Genomic DNA, 17252 nt, shown 5'->3' with positions numbered 1-17252 from the left:
GACTGGAATGCTCTCTTTCAAATTCTGAAGGTGGCAGGGGTAAAATACAGGGAGCGAAAGCTGTTTACAATTTGTACAGAAACCAGATGGCAGTTACAAGATTCAAAAAATGGTTCAAATGGCTCTGAGCACTATGCGACTTAACTTCTGAGGTCATCAGTCGCCTAGAACTTAGAACTAATTAAACCTAACTAACCTAAGGACATCACACACATCCATGCCCGAGGAAGGATTCGAACCTGCGACTGTAGCGGCCGCTCGGCTCCAGACTGTAGCGCCTAGAACCGCACGGCCACCCCGGCCGGCTTACAAGGTCCGAGGGGTATGAAAGGGAGACAGTGGTTGGGAAGGGAGTGAGACAGGTTTGAAGTCTATCCCCAGTGTTATTCAATCTGTATATTGAGCAAGCAGTATGGAAAACAAAAGAACAATTCGGAGTAGGAATTAAAATCCATGGAGAAGAAACAAAAACTTTGAGGTTCACCGATGACATTGTAATTCTATCAGAGACCGCAAAGGACTTGGAATAGCAGCTGAACGGAATGGACAATGTCTTGAAAGGAGGATATAAGATTAACATCAACAAAAGCAAAACGAAGATAATGGAAAGTAAACGAATTAAATCGGGTGGCGCTGAGGCAAATAGATTAGGAAATGAGAGACATAATGTAGTAAAGGACTTTTGCTATTTGGGGAGCAAAATAACTGATGATGGTCGAAGTAGAGAGGATATAAAATGTAGACTGGCAATGGCAAGGAAAGTGTTTCTGAAGAAGAGAAATGTGTTAACATCAAGTTAAATGCCAGGAAGTCGTTTATGAAAGTATTTGTATGGAGTGTAGCCATGTGTGGAAGTGAAACGTGGACGATAAATAGTTTGGACAAGAAGAGAATAGAAGCTTTCGGAATGTGGTGCTACAAATGAATGTTGAAGATTAGAGGGTTCAAATGGTTCAAATGGCTCTGAGCACTATGGGACTCAACTGCTGGGGTCATTAGTCCCCTAGAACTTAGAACTAGTTAAACCTAACTAACCTAAGGACATCACAAACAGCCATGCCCGAGGCAGGATTCGAACCTGCGACCGAAGCGGTCTCGCGGTTCCAGACTGCAGCGCCTTTAACCGCACGGCCACTTCGGCCGGCGAAGATTAGAGGGGTAGATCCAAAACTAAAGAGGAGGTATTGAATAGGATTGGGGAGAAGAGGAGTTTGTGGCACAACTTGACTAGAAGAAGGGATCGGTTGGTAGGACATGTTCTGAGGCATCAAGGGATTACCAATTTAGTATTGGTGGGCAGTGTGGAGGGTAAAACTCATTGAGGGAGACCAAGGGATTACCAATTTAGTATTGGTGGGCAGTGTGGAGAGTAAAACTCATTGAGGGAGACCAAGAGATGAATACACTAAACAGATTCAGAAGGGTGTAGGTTGCAGTAGGTACTGGGAGATGAAGGAGCTTGCACAGGATAGAGCAGCGTGGAGATCTGCATCAAGCCAGTCTCTGGACTGAAGACCACAACAACAACATGTTATTCTTGATGATGGTTTGAACTGGTGTACGTGAGTAGCCGTTACTTGTGCACATGTAATCGTAAATGCAAACCTGGGTATGTGAACTGACAACCTAAGTGCGCTATTGAGCACAACGCCACATCACTTACATGAAATTGAAGATAATACTATGTGTGTGTGTGTGTGTGTGTGTGTGTGTGTGTGTGTGTGTGTGAAAACCGATCTCATTCATAAGCAAATAAATAAGCAAACCAATAATTTCACGCTCAGCAGGCTTGGTCAGTGCAAAATGTTTGAAAAAAAAATCGTAACTGTATTTAAAGACAATTGTAATGTCGACCATTATAAGAAAACGCAGGAAAACTTCTGCAGTGACATATGACCCTGGTAAAGTAAAGAGAATGGCAAAACCTACATTGCCGAAAGGAAACGAAACAGTCAAGTATTATGTATCTCACCTGCACAGTAATACTCCGAAACATCTATATATTAAAAACTACAGTTGGGCCATCTCGACACAGAATGCCATAGAAACACATGACAACCTCTAAGTGGAACTTATCAAAGAAAACAATTACAGACCCTAATACGAAAATTCATTTAATCTGATAACTTCCACGGTTCAGCAAATTAACTCAGGTGATCAGTTCAGTAGAATAATTATCAAAAACACGACTGTGACGAGGATGGAATGGACCAACAACACAAATCTACAAAAACAAACTTTTTAACTCATCAAATAATACCTTGTTCTTCATTTCAAAAGCCTTTCTTCGTCCTTATGCTATCCAGCCATTGTTGTGACTCATCATTCCTCCTCGTAATAAATCTGCAACTCACATAGTTCCAAAAATGCGACCACGCATTACACTGTATACTCAACGAAAAAAAATCCGACTGCTGTAAATTGCAGCTGTCCATTACCGACTGTCAAAGATTCTACGACTCCACAGTGCTGCCAACACAGACACAGATACTGTTGCTTAACAACTGTTTCTCTGGCCGCAGTTCTTCGAATATATCATTTTCCTTTATAAATATTAACACATCCAACAACATCACCAAACAATAGCCATCTTACACCGGTACATTGCTGTTCAAATTGGTAATATCGAATGAAAGTTATTTTATATCTTGGCCGCATTCTAAGGTCTTAATCTGATTTACTAGAGGCTGGTTTTTAGTGACTGAGTAAATATTTTGAAATACGAATGACATTTTTATATTGTAGTTAAGAAATTTTGCCCAATTGTGATTAGCATTGTTCATACTATTCGTGATTGGTCGAACTGGATGAAGCAATCGTATGTACTTTGTACTGTGAGTGCAGTTTTGGGGCATGTGAATTCATATTAACTATCTGTTTTTTTATGGAATGCTTCGAGGAAATGCTTAGCGTCGCCAATAAATGATTTAATTTCTTTTCGTAATGCAGGAATTGGGTTCACGTTAGATCCTGAAATGCTGTTTCCTCAAAAAACTTTAAAGTCTTTGTTACATGTTCGCGCTTAATGGCAATAACTGAAGCATTACACTTGTCTGATTTCGAATTGAGGGCTTCATTTTTTTTAAGTTTGACATTAATGTTTTTAATCACTTTTAGAGTGAACGCGTTGTCTAAGGGTAATGCCTCTCATTAGTAATGAAAACGTCCTCGGTCATAAATTTCGAATAAAAGCCACCAGCAAGGGAGGCCACAGACTTGCGGCTAACAAGTCACCCTCGTTCTGCCAACGGCCTTGTCAAAGAGGGCAGATGAGCGGACAGAGGTTCGGAGCAAGCTCTTGCCCTCGGAGTAGAAAAATGCCCCTGAAAAATGGAATAATCACCAATGATTAACGGCAACTATTGCATTAAATACACATAACGTATATCCACAGGACATGTGGCCTGAAACTAAAAGTGTCTTGATGATCTTTCCATTGGCAAACGATTCCGGACTAGTCCCCCATTCCGATCTCCGCGTGGGGATTGCGAAAGGGAGGTGATCATGCGAAAAAATTAAATAACCAACGAAAGGGTAACGTTCTACGAATCGATGTGTGAAATGTAAGGAGGCTGCACGTTGTAGGAAAGCTAGAAGATCTGAACAGGGAGCTGTTAAGGATCAGTCTAAATATAGTGATTCTCAGTGAAGCGAAGTGGGAAGAAGGCAAGGATTTCAGGTCAGACGAATTTAACGTAATAAGAATTGCAGCACAAAATGGTATTAACGGGAGTAGGATTCGCCATGAATAGGAAGGTAGAGCAGAGAGTGAGTTATTGTGAACAGTTCCGTGATAGGGTTATTCTCATCAGAATCGACAACAAACACCGACAACAAAAGTTCAGGTATACATGCCAACGTCGCAAACAGAAGATGAAGAGGCAGAAATTCAGAACATGAAAAACTAGTAGTCATGGGCGACTTCAGCACGGTGGTACGGCAATGAGTGGAAGAAGGGGTTATGTGAGAATACGGGTTTAGCTGGCCGCTGTGGCTGAGCGGTTCTAGGCGCTTCCGTCCGGAACCGCGCTGCTGTTACGGTCGCAGGTTTGCATCCTGCCTCGGGCGTGGATGTGTGTGATGTCTTTAGGTTAGTTAGATTGAAGTAGTTCTAAGTCTAGGGGACTGATGACCTCAGGTGTTAAGACCCATAGTTCTTAGAGCCATTTGAACCATTTTGAATACGGATTTGGTAATAGAAATCAGAGAGAAGGAAGGGTAATTGAGTTTTCCAATAAATTTCAGCTTGTAATAACAAACACTCTGTTCAAGAATGAAGAGAGGAGTAGATATACTTGGTAAAGGCCTGCAGACACAGTAATGTTTCAGTTACATTACGTCATGGTCAGATGGAGATAGCCGGCCGGTGTGGCCGTGCGGTCTAGGCGCTTCAGTCTGGAACCGCGTGACCGCTCCGGTCGCAGGTTCAAATCCTGCTTCGGGCATGGATGTGTGTGATGTCCTTAGGTTAGTTAGGTTTAAGTAGTTCTAAGTTCTAGGGGACTGATGACCACAGCAGTTAAGTCCCAGTGCTCAGAGCCATTTGAACCATTCAGATGGAGATTACGAAATCAGGTATTATAATGTCTAGCGAGGAACAGATATAGACTGAGATCACAACTTAGTAATCATGAAGGGTTGGGTAAAGTTTAAGAGAGTAGTCAGGAAGAATCGAAGAAATAAGCTACGAAATTACTAAGGAATGAAGACATCGTACGCTTGAAGTTCTCTGAGTCTATAGACATTGCAATACAGAAAACCTCAGCAGGCCGTTCATTTAGAGACAAATGGACATATTCCAAAAGAGTTATCACAGACGTTGGAGACAAAAACTTGGTGCTAGTGAAGTAACTGCGAGAAATCCATGGTTAAAAGCAGAACTACTTAGTGATCGACGAAAGAAGAAAGTGCACAAATTTTCAGGGAACTTCAGGAACAGAGAAATACAAACTACTAACGAATTAAATAAACAGGAAGCTAAGCGAAATGGCTGCATGAATAATGTGAAGTAACAGAAATAACTGACAGAAGGAGTGACTCGCCATACAGAAAAGTCGAAACAAACTTAGGCGAAATTAAAAGCAAGGGTGGTACCATGAAGAGTGCAATGGGAATGCCCTGTTAAATGTGGAAGGGCGAATAGGTGGAAGCAGTAAACCGAAGGCCTCTATGATGAAGACAGCTTGTCTGATGACGTGACAGAAGAAGAAACAGGAGACGATAAGGAAGAGATACGGGATCCAGTATTAGAAACGGAATTTTAAAAGGCTCTGGAAGACTTAAAATCAAATAAGGGAGAAGGGATGGATAACATTCCATCGGTATTTTTAAAATCATTTGGGCATTGGCAACACCCAAACGACCATTCACGTTGGTGCGCAGGATGTGTGACACTGGATAAATGCCATCAGATTTTCGGAAAAACATGATCCATGCAGTTCCGAAGATTGCAACAGCCGAAAAGTGCGAGTTATCGCACAATCAGCTTAAAAGTTCATACATCCTAGTCGCTAACAATAATATACAGAGGAAGTGAAAATAAAACTGGGGGTCAGTTAGATGACCATTAGTTTGGCTTTAGGAAAGGGAAAGGCACTGCAGAAGTAGCTCTGACGTTGCGGCTGATAATCAAAGCAAGACTGAAGAAAATTTAAGACATGGCCATAAGATATGTCAACCTTGAAAAGGCTTTCTACAATGTAAATTGGTGCATGATGTTCGACATTCTGAGAAAAATGGGGGTAAGGTGTAGGGAAATACGGGTGATATACGATATGTACAAGAATCAATAGGGAACAATAAGGGTGGAAGATCAAGTACGAAGTGTTCGAATTGAAAAGGGTGTGAGATAGGGATGTAGTCTTCCGCCCCTACTGTTCAGTGTATACATCGAAGAAGCAATGAGGGAAATAAAGGTTCGAGAGGGGGATTAAAATTCAACGTGAAAGGATATCAGCGATAGGTTTTGCTGTTGACGTTGCTATCATCAGTGAAATGGGGACGTATTATAGGATCTATGTGCTGAATGTGGCTTGAGAGTAAGTCGAAGTAAATAATGAGAAGTAGCAGAAATGAGAATAGAGAGAAACTTAACATCAGGATCAATGATACGAAGTAGAAGAAGCTAAGGAATTCTGCTACCTATGCATCAAGGAGGGTACAGGAAGCAAACTAGCGCAGGCAAAAAGGGCATAAAGGGCATTCCTGGCCAAGAGAAGTCTGCTAGTATCAAACATAAACCTTAATTTGAAGAAGTTTCTGAGAATGTGTGGTGGTGAAACATGTACTGTGAGAAGACCGGAAAAGAGCAAGATCGAAGCATCTGAGATGTAGAGCTACGGAAGAATGTTGAAATTTAGGTGGACTGATAAGGTAAGAAACGAGGAGGTTCTCCACAGAATCGGAGACGAAAGGAATATGTGAAAAACACTGACAAGAAAAAGGAACAGAATGGCAGGACCTGTGTCAAGACATCCGGGAAATACTTCCATGGTACTAGAGGGAGCTGTAGAGGGTAAAAGTTGTAGAGAAAGACAGAGACTGGAATTCATCCAGAAATAACTGAGGCCGTTGATTGCAAATGCTACTCTGAGATGAGAAGCTTGGTACAGGAGATGAATTCATGGCGTGCTGCATCAAAGCGTGCGGAAGACTGATAACTCAAAATTAAAAAAGTCGTTATCAAACGAACATTGACTTTTAACTAAATTTTTGTTAGAAATGTTACATAAGTCATAGGCTATCCTTATTTGAAGAGAATTTTTCCAATTTAATACTGTCAAGACCCACCACATTTGACACATTTGCAATGTGACACATTTTCAATGTGACACATTTGGCATTACATTGCATTTAAAATTGTTTTCTAAGAGTGATGATTCTTCACGCGGAAAATGTATTTCTGTCTTATTTGAAGATACACTCCTGGAAATTGAAATAAGAACACCGTGAATTCATTGTCCCAGGAAGGGGAAACTTTATTGACACATTCCTGGGGTCAGATACATCACATGATCACACTGACAGAACCACAGGCACATAGACACAGGCAACAGAGCATGCACAATGTCGGCACTAGTACAGTGTATATCCACCTTTCGCAGCAATGCAGGCTGCTATTCTCCCATGGAGACGATCGTAGAGATGCTGGATGTAGTCCTGTGGAACGGCTTGCCATGCCATTTCCACCTGGCGCCTCAGTTGGACCAGCGTTCGTGCTGGACGTGCAGACCGCGTGAGACGACGCTTCATCCAGTCCCAAACATGCTCAATGGGGGACAGATCCGGAGATCTTGCTGGCCAGGGTAGTTGACTTACACCTTCTAGAGTACGTTAGGTGGCACGGGATACATGCGGACGTGCATTGTCCTGTTGGAACAGCAAGTTCCCTTGTCGGTCTAGGAATGGTAGAACGATGGGTTCGATGACGGTTTGGATGTACCATGCACTTTTCAGTGTCCCCTCGACGATCACCAGTGGTGTACGGCCAGTGTAGGAGATCGCTCCCCACACCATGATGCCGGGTGTTGGCCCTGTGTACCTCGGTCGTATGCAGTCCTGATTGTGGCGCTCACCTGCACGGCGCCAAACAAGCATACGACCATCATTGGCACCAAGGCAGAAGCGACTCTCATCGCTGAAGACGACGCGTCTCCATTCGTCCCTCCATTCACGCCTGTCGCGACACCACTGGAGGCGGGCTGCACGATGTTGGGGCGTGAGCGGAAGACGGCCTAACGGTGTGCGGGACCGCAGCCCAGCTTCATGGAGACGGTTGCGAATGGTCCTCGCCGATACCCCAGGAGCAACAGTGTCCCTAATTTGCTGGGAAGTGGCGGTGCGGTCCCCTACGGCACTGCGTAGGATCCTACGGTCTTGGCGTGCATCCGTGCGTCGCTGCGGTCTGGTCCCAGGTCGACGGGCACGTGCACCTTCCGCCGACCACTGGCGACAACATCGATGTACTGTGGAGACCTCACGCCCCACGTGTTGAGCAATTCGGCGGTACGTCCACCCGGCCTCCCGCATGCCCACTATACGCCCTCGCTCAAAGTCCGTCAACTGCACATACGATTCACGTCCACGCTGTCGCGGCATGCTACCAGTGTTAAAGACTGCGATGGAGCTCCGTATGCCACGGCAAACTGGCTGACACTGACGGCGGCGGTGCACAAATGCTGCGCAGCCAGCGCCATTCGACGGCCAACACTGCGGTTCCTGGTGTGTCCGCTGTGCCGTGCGTGTGATCATTGCTTGTACAGCCCTCTCGCAGTGTCCGGAGCAAGTATGGTGGGTCTGACACACCGGTGTCAATGTGTTCTTTTTTCCATTTCCAGGAGTGTATATTAAAATCTGACTTTTGAAAGCTATTAGTAACAAAAGATTTTGGCACAGTTAAAACACATTGAAGCTTAGCGAATTTCTTTTCACAGTTACTGTAAATAAGAGTTGTACTGTTACTTTACCCATGGTTAGTAAAATTCCAGACATATCAGTCTGATAATTTAATTCATAAGAAAACTTTTTGTAAGTTCTAAGTGCAGAAAGAAAGCTTCTTCATTTAGTCTGTCACCTTGCAAAGAGAACTGATTTTTATCGGAAATTACTTTGTGTTCTATGCTCTTAAAAGTTGTTGGTTCTTTCATACACTGCCTGAAGGTTCAGAATGGCTTTTACGTGACTGGGTTACAATCCCATTTCTTTACAACGCATGTTATAAATAATTACTGTACATTTGTATAGTAATTTTCCTCTTACGTCTTTGTACTTTGTCACAGCCTTGTATACTTGGGCTAGGAAAAATCTGACAACCCGTTGATTTATTACAGCGGATCTAGATTTCAACTGTAGCATAGTCATATTTAGCGCACACAACACGTATAAGCAATATTGGTTGAAGTAGAACATGCAAGAGTCCCAGACTCCTGCATGCTCTACGTCAATCAATAGTGTTTACTACGTGACACTTTGGACTAATGCTGCCAGTGTTTATATGCATTGAAGAAGATTATGTAGTATTTGAAATCTAGATCTGTTTTAAGAAACGACGGACGTCACCATAGATTGTCTATGTAAGAAATGTCAATACATGCACAAGAGTTAAAAAGTGAGTAAATGATCAGATGGCTAAAACATTGCAAGTCACAGCTCACTGATCATTTTATGCACTAAAACAACAATAAATAGAGATGCAGCACATAACCAGACTACATCAGAACACACCAAGTAAAGGATTTTTACGATTTCCTCCACTCAGAATCCCGCGTTCTTTCTAGAGCACTTCCCACCACACGCAATAACACACGCACATATACAGGGTGTTACAAAAAGGTATGGCCAAACTTTCAGGAAACATTCCTCACACACAAAGAAAGAAAATATGTTATGTGGATATGTGTCCGGAAACGCTTACTTTCCATGTTAGAGCTCATTTTATTACTTCTCTTCAAATCACAATCATGGAATGGAAACACACAGCAACAGAACGTACCAGCGTGACTTCAAACACTTTATTACAGGAAATGTTCAAAATGTCCTCCGTTAGCGAGGATACATGCATCCACCCTCCGTCGCGTGGAATCCCTGAAGCTCTGATGCAGCCCTGGAGAATGGCGTATTGTATCACAGCCGTCCACAATACGAGCACGAAGAGCCTCTACATTTGGTACCGTGTTTGCGTAGACAAGAGCTTTCAAATGCCCCATAAGTGAAAGTAAGTGAAAGTTAAGAGGGTTGAGGTCAGGAGAGCGTGGAGGCTATGGAATTGGTCCGCCTCTACCAATCCATCGGTCACCGATCTGTTGTTGAGAAGCGCACGAACACTTCGACTGAAATGTGCAGGAGCCCCGTCGTGCATGAACGACATGTGTCGTACTTGTAAAGGCACATGTTCTAGCAGCACGGGTAGAGTATCCCGTATGAAATCATGATAACGTGCTCCATTGAGTGTAGGTGGAAGAACATGGGGCCCAATTAAGACATCACCAACAATGCCAGCCCAAACGTTCACAGAAAATCTGTGTTGATGACGTGATTGCACAACTGCGTGCGGATTCTCGTCAGCCCACACATGTTGATTGTGAAAATTTACAATTTGATCACCTTGGAATGAAGCCTCATCCGTAAAGAGAACATTTGCACTTAAATGAGGATTGACACATTGTTGGATGAACCATTCGCAGAAGTGTACCCGTGGAGGGCCGTCAGCTGCTGATAGTGCCTGCACACGCTGTACATGGTACGGAAACAACTGGTTCTCCCGTAGCACACTCCATATAGTGACATGGTCAACGTTACCTTGTACAGCAGCAACTTCTCTGACACACAGCGACATTTTATGACACTGTAAACAATAAATGCACAAACCCAACACACATAGAAAGAATAAAAGTGAACTGCTCCATTGCAATGTGTTCGAAAACTCCTAAAATCGGACAGCCTTGAGTATGCAGGCCAACTAAGTACGTCTCCATGGAAACAAAAATGGAGATCACAAAATCGTGGAACGGATGGCCTTTGTAGTCTGGTCCCTTCAACCCCACAAAGTAACCAACCACAAAATAGTAATAAAGCGCCCCCAGCGCAACGAGGGTAAGGCTATAAGCCAGGATGGTGTGAGCGAGTGGTGGAGGCGAGATGGGAAAACCCGGGAGGCTCCAGAGAAAGGCGGCTGCAAAGTTAACAAGTTCATATTTGAAGCTTCTGCGATATGTAGCACACCAGTTAAAAGTAAAGTCGTATGACATGAATGGCTGAGACCCCCTGAAGAATAGACTCAACCTACTAATTGGAAAGATTTTACGTATACTTCACGCCGCAGGCACCTTTTCTTCACTAAGTAGGAGAACTGTGTAAGTGTATCTGTGAAGAGTAGGTGACTGCAACGGGTGTGTGTATAGTGTAGTGTTGTGTGTTGAAGGTGATGAGAGAAGGAAAAGGGTGAAACCCACTGTCAACACATAGCCCACTCCTCTCTAACAGCACTGCGGGGGACACCGAGCTGAACATTTCCATCCAACGAATAAATCACCATCAACAGTGTCACATGCTCTCACTTGATGAGATACTGTGGTGAGGTTTGGTATTTAAACCAGGACATAGGCGCAATGTCTGGTGATCAAAAACTTTATGCCACCACCTCTCCTCCTGCTTGCCAGAAACTGGCAGTGAAAATTTCTTCCGCCACCGGCATTCGAACCACGCAGATAGCACACCAGGTTAGTGGCCAGCTGGCCTCTGGGTTCTGCTGGTCTGGCTGCTTGCACTCCCCGGATTTCCTGAGGGGAGCCTCCACTGTGCGCCAGCGTCCTCGTTGAGTAAGCTGGCGGTGAGGCTTCCACACCACCGGTGTGTAACCTGAGTACGCTGTATCTGCAGCAGCCTGTGTGTCGCCTCAGCTGCGTCAAAGTGAGGAAAGACCTCCCCCCCCTCCCCACCCCCACAGTGAGGTGTTCATCGTGCAGTGGCGGAATATGGCTAGTATGCATGGGGAACAATCCGCTGCTCCGGGGCAGGTGTCAGACATGTTGCTGGATCTGGGATGGCTCCCATAGACCAGTTGTCCCGCCATTGCCTCAAGCTGGTGACTTCTACTGGCAGTACCACGAGTCGACCTCAGCTGCCAAAGCGCTCTCATCCTGGTAGAGTTGTGTCAGAATAATTTCATTACAAAATGCCAAGTAGTTACAGTTGTAGCAGCACTCATGTTATGCATATTCACCACTACCAGTCATATACCCACACTCGTCAGCACTGCTGCAATACACGGGTCAGGCTCACAGTAATATGCCCATATATGGTCGTTGTGCTGTTATCACCTTTACCTACAATTGAGACCCAGTTCCTTGGGTTTACCTTAAAATGACTTCCATATTATTATACCACATCCTCGTACAAAAGACAGAAAAAATATATAACCAAAAGAACTGGTGGCTTGCCCACGTGGGTATACATTGCTGAGCCAAAACATTATGACCACTTGCTTAATATATTGTTTGCCCGTCTTTGGAACAAAATATATCTCTGATTCTGTGTAGAAGGGATCCGATAGTTTGTTGGTAGGTTTGTGAAGGTATGTGGCATTAGAACTCTACGCACAGTGTGAGGTATCAGGCAAATCCAACACCTTCCATGAAAACCCTGACATGATAAGCAAATCCAGCAGTATGTCACATAGCACCGAATAAATCGTGACATTAAATTAACCAAATTAATAAAAGTAACGAGTGAGCAAATGGAATACCACAGACTAACACAAGAATGCCTAAATGCATGTGTAAGTAGGCTGTTTAGGTTTTCTTATTGGTAACCCCACGTAGCGCTCTGAAAATCACTGGCTGTGCTGTGTGCAGTCTGTGGCTAATTTGCATTGTTGTCTGCCATTGTAGTGTTGGGCAGCGGCAGCTGGATGCGAACAGCGCGTAGCGTTGCGCAGTTGGAGGTGAGCCGCCAGCAGTGGTGGATGTGGGGAGAGAGATGGCGGAGTTTTGAAATTTGTAACACTGGAGGTCATTAACTGCTATATATATTATGACTATTAAGGTAAATACATTGTTTGTTCTCTATTAGAATCTTTCATTTGCTAAGCCTATCAGTAGTTAGTGCCTTCAGTAGTTTGAATCTTTTATTTAGCTGGCAGTAGTGGCGCTCGATGTATTGCAGTAGCTTGAGTAACGAAGATTTTTGTGAGGTAAGTGATTTGTGAAAGGTATAGGTTAATGTTAGTCAGGGCCATTCTTTTGTTGGGATTTTTGAAAGTCAGATTGCGTTGCGCTAAAAATATTGTGTATCAGTTTAAGCACAGTCATGTATAATTGTTCAAAGGGGACGTTTCACATGTCATACCTACCCACCGTGAGACAGACGCAGTTCCGAGGGGAGAAACGAGAACAGAAGCCGAGAGCAGAACCGTGTTAATCTAGAAGGCCCTACGATAAGGGACGGACACCCACGTCGCCAGTCAACCGCCAGGACCACCCCCCCCCCCAGCCCATGTTAAAAGATAGAGCCCTCCAGAAGAACAGTATAATTCTTACGATAAAAGGGCCACACCAGCTGCAAGTTTTAGCGTGAGACTTTTTCGCGTCTGTTACGTTGCAAACGTTAAAAACATTGCCCCACCACAAAAAGTATAATGTTTCTCATTGGATAGACAGAATTTTTTTAGGCAGAGCTTAAGGTTAACATTGAGACCCTGATTGGTCAGATGAAAAAATAGCTAGATAGTTTTTTTAAACCAACTTCGGTAAATTGTAGTAAGGAGAAGTTAGGAGAGAGTTGCTTCCGAGATGGCGAGCTGTATGGAGCTGCGCCGCTCACCGTCCCCTGACACTGCCTAACCAGCGACAAGGTAATGAACGCACGCGATGCCGCATAACAGCGCATAAAGCTTCACTTAGAACTGCAGGTCTCATCTGTTACATCCCCTTTTTGCGTAATATTAGTGTCGATCGTCAATTAAAGTTTATGGTATTCACATTTGCTATCTAAGTTAAAATCTGAAACGCGATGATGTTTCTGTTATATAATTATTGAGAAGCCACATCAGCCACTGTAATTTACGACAAGTTAGATAAGTAATTAAAGATAATTGAGGGCCACTGTAGACCATTTTTATAGTTTTCTCTTTTATGAAACTTAACTTAAATCTAGATTATAGATGTGATATGGCATAGGTCATCATTCGATCCATTATAGAACTTGGAAAGCCATTCAGGGAATATTCGTTCACATTTTTGTTGAACGCAGTTGGTTTTTATCATCCTGTATTAAAATATTTCCTTTTATCAATAGTGCAATTTATAAACAATGTTTTGTTAGTAGAATAAAATTTCCAGTGGTAAACTTAACTGCTTTTTCGACGTTATTTTACCAGCTAACTAAAAATAGGAAAGCCTTGAACCCCTTCCACTAAATTTAGTTAGTATTAAGATTCTTTTACAGGGAGTGCAGTGGAGCTGACGCTGCAATCATTAAGTATTTGGTTATATCATCGCTAGTCTCACTGAACTCTTCTGAACTCTACATGTCATGTGTGGTCTGGCGTCTCCTTACCAGCAACAGGTCCCAGGTTCAAACTAGTCAGTTCCCTAAAGAACACGCTCAGAGCATCGTTGCGCGAAATTGGTAGGAAGACACGACTTAGAACAAACAGAAACCACGCAGAATGTTAGAACAGGTCATGCAATTCGCGTAGATAACGTGCCGCTAATTCGCATACGCGGTGATCGCACCCGATAGTGACCCAGTTGGGTTCGATAGGACTTACATGAGACGAATTTGGTCACCGAGACATCAAAGTGAGTTCACTGTTAAGCTCCTCAAACCACAGTGGAACGGTTCTGGCCCCCAGACGTGGACAATTTTACAGCTGAAAGATGACATCGCCGTAAAAATTGTTTTGCATCACCACGGTTCCGAGAGTTGCGGAACCTGTACAGAAAATGGGAATAGAGATCAACATAAACATTATTTCCACCCTTTTTGAAACCTTTTTGAAAAACCACACATTGCATGTTGTACCATCATACAGCGAGACGTTCAGAGGTAGGGGAGCGACGCGGGAGACCCGCGGCGCCTTACTAGGCGAGGTCCTAGTGGAGGTGGTTTGCCATTGCCTTCCTCCGACCGTAATGGGGATGAATGATGATGATGAAGACGACACAACAACACCCAGTCATCTCGAGGCAGGAAAAATCCCTGAACTCGCCGGGAATCGAACCCTGGACCCAGTGCTCGGTAAGCGAGAACGTTACCGCGAGACCACAAGCTGCGGACACGCTCAGAGTTAGTGGTCCAGATTACTGTACACATCCAGCACACACCAGTACCTCTAATACCGAGTAGCACGTCCTCTTGGATTGATGCATACCTGTATTCGTCATGGCATACCATCCACAAGTTCATCGAGGCACTGTTGGTCCAGATCGTCCCACTCCTCAACGGCGACTCGACGTAGATCCATCAGAGTGGTTGGTGGGTCACTTGGTCACTTCGTCCATAAACAGCCCTTTTAAATCTATTCTAGGCATGTTAGATAGCGTTTATGTCTGGAGAACATGATGGCCACTCTAGTCGAGCGATGTCGTTATCCTGAAAGAAGTCATTAACAAGATGTGCACGATGGGGGCGCGAATTGTCGTCCATGAGGACGAATGCCTCGCAAATATGCTTCCGATATGGTTGCACTACCGGTCGTGAGATTGCATTCAGGTATCGTACAGCCGTTACGGCGCCTTCCATGACCACCAGCGGCTTACGTTGGCCCCACATAATGCCACCCCAAAACAGCAAGGAACCTCCACCTTCCTGTACTCTCTGGACATTGTGTGTAAGGCGTTCAGCCTGATCGGGTTGCCTCCAAACAGGTCTCCGACGATAGTCTGGTTGAAGGCAAATGCGACACTCATCGGTGAAGAGAACCTGATGCCAACCCTGAGCGGTCCATTCGGCATGTTGTTGGGAACATCTGCACCGCGCTGCATGGTGTCGTGGTTGCAAAGATGGCCCTCACCGTGGACGTTGGGGGTGAAGTTGCGCATTATGCAGCCTGTTGTTCACAGTTTGAGTCGTAACACGACGTCCTTTGGCTGCACGAAAACCATTATTCAACATGGTGGCGTTGCTGTCAGCCATAATCCATAGGTAGCGGTCATCCACTGCAGTAGTAGCCCTTGGGCGGCCTCCGCGAGGCATGTCATCGACAGTTCCTGCCTCTCTGTATTTCCTCTATGTCCAAACAACACCGCTTTGGTTCACTCCGAGACGCCTGGACACTTCCCTTGTTGCGAGCCCTTCCTGGCACAAAGTAACATTGCGGACGCGATCGAACCGCGGTATTGACCGTATAGGCGTGGTTGAGGTACGGGAAACAAGAGTAATGTACCTCATTCCTGGTGGAATGACTGGAACTGATCGGCTGTCGGACCCCATCCGTCTAATAGGCGCTACTCATGCATGGTTGTTTACATCTTTGGGCGGGTTTAGTGACATCTCTGAACAGTCAAATGGACTGTGTCTGTCATACAATATCCACAGTCAACGTTTATCTTCAGGAGTTCTGGGAACTGGGGTATCCAAAACTATTTTGATGTATGTATAAAGGGATGCAGGTGGTTCGCAGCTGTCAGCGTGTTTGCGATTACTACCACACTATCCATACAAGCGCAGGTGACTGTCTTCCATAGCATAATACCGCTCTCACCAGCTTGCGCCCGTGGCGTCGCCGTTCACCTCGATGACGGCGTTGGTAGAGCCGCGCATCGGCCTAGTGCAGGAAAAATGTGCTCACCTAAAGAACTCATACATTTTCAATGATCGACGGTCGACTCCCGATGTTCCCGTGCCCACTGCAATCGTAACTGACGGTGTCGTTGGGTCAACCTGTGAACACGTAGGGGTGGTCTGCTTTGGAGTTTCCTAAATTCCTTTACCAGGGAAGACGAATGGAATATTCCAGAATTTGAAACACGAACAGCTGCTAGCATGAGTTTCTTAGAAGTAGATACCTTAGGGGTTGCGAAGCAACTCAAATCGCTTGATACGGGCAAGTCTTCAGGTCCAGATTGTATACCGATTAGGTTCCTTTCAGCAATCATATACAACCGCTCGCTCACCGATAGATCTGTACCTACAGATTGCAAAATTCGCAGGTCGCACCAGTGTCTAAGAAGGGTAGTAGGAGTAATCCATCGACCTATAGACCTATATCATTGACGTCGGTTTGCAGTAGGGGTTTGGAGCATATACTGTATTCAAACATTATGAATCACCTCGAAGGGAATGATCTATTGATACGTAATCAGCATGGTTTCAGAAAACATCGTTCTTGTGCAACGCAGCTAACTCTTTATTCGCACGAAGTAATGGCCGCTATCGACAGGGGATCTCAAGTTCATTCCGTATTTCTAGATTTCCGGAAAGCTTTTGACACCGTTCCACACAAGCGACTTCTGATCAAGCTGCGGGCCTATGGGGTACCGTCTCAGTCGTGCGACTGGATTCGTGATTTCCTGTCAAGAAGGTCGCAGTTCGTAGTAATAGACGGCAAATCATCGAGTAAAACTGAAGTGATATCAGGTGTTCCCCAGGGAAGCGTCCTGGGACCTCTGCTGTTCCTGGTCTATGTAAATGACCTGGGTGATAATCTGAGCAGTTCTGTTAGGTTGTTCGCAGATGATGCTGTAACTTACAGTCTAGTAAGGTCATCCGAAGACCAGTATCAGTTGCCAAGCGATTTAGAAAAGATTGCTGTA

At 44.6% G+C, this 17252-nt stretch overlaps 1 protein-coding gene across 3 annotated transcripts in view; it reads left to right on the top strand.

The window, feature by feature from the left end:
* Positions 1-17252, top strand: part of LOC124551125 (caspase-1-like) — a 148872-nt gene that overhangs the window by 49624 nt on the left and 81996 nt on the right. Inside the window, exon 3 of one of the 3 annotated variants that reach the window (XM_047126094.1) lies at positions 5602-5603. The exons of the other annotated variants lie outside the window; for them this stretch is intronic. Coding sequence (XP_046982050.1) covers positions 5602-5603 — 2 coding nt within the window. The remainder of the gene's footprint in view (positions 1-5601; positions 5604-17252) is intronic. 3 annotated transcript variants of the gene reach the window in all.

This window comes from Schistocerca americana, chromosome 1 (genome assembly GCF_021461395.2).
Source record: "Schistocerca americana isolate TAMUIC-IGC-003095 chromosome 1, iqSchAmer2.1, whole genome shotgun sequence".
NCBI lineage: Eukaryota > Metazoa > Arthropoda > Insecta > Orthoptera > Acrididae > Schistocerca > Schistocerca americana.
Note: the sequence above shows the minus strand (reverse complement) of the source record. Positions and strands in the feature narration are given on the sequence as shown.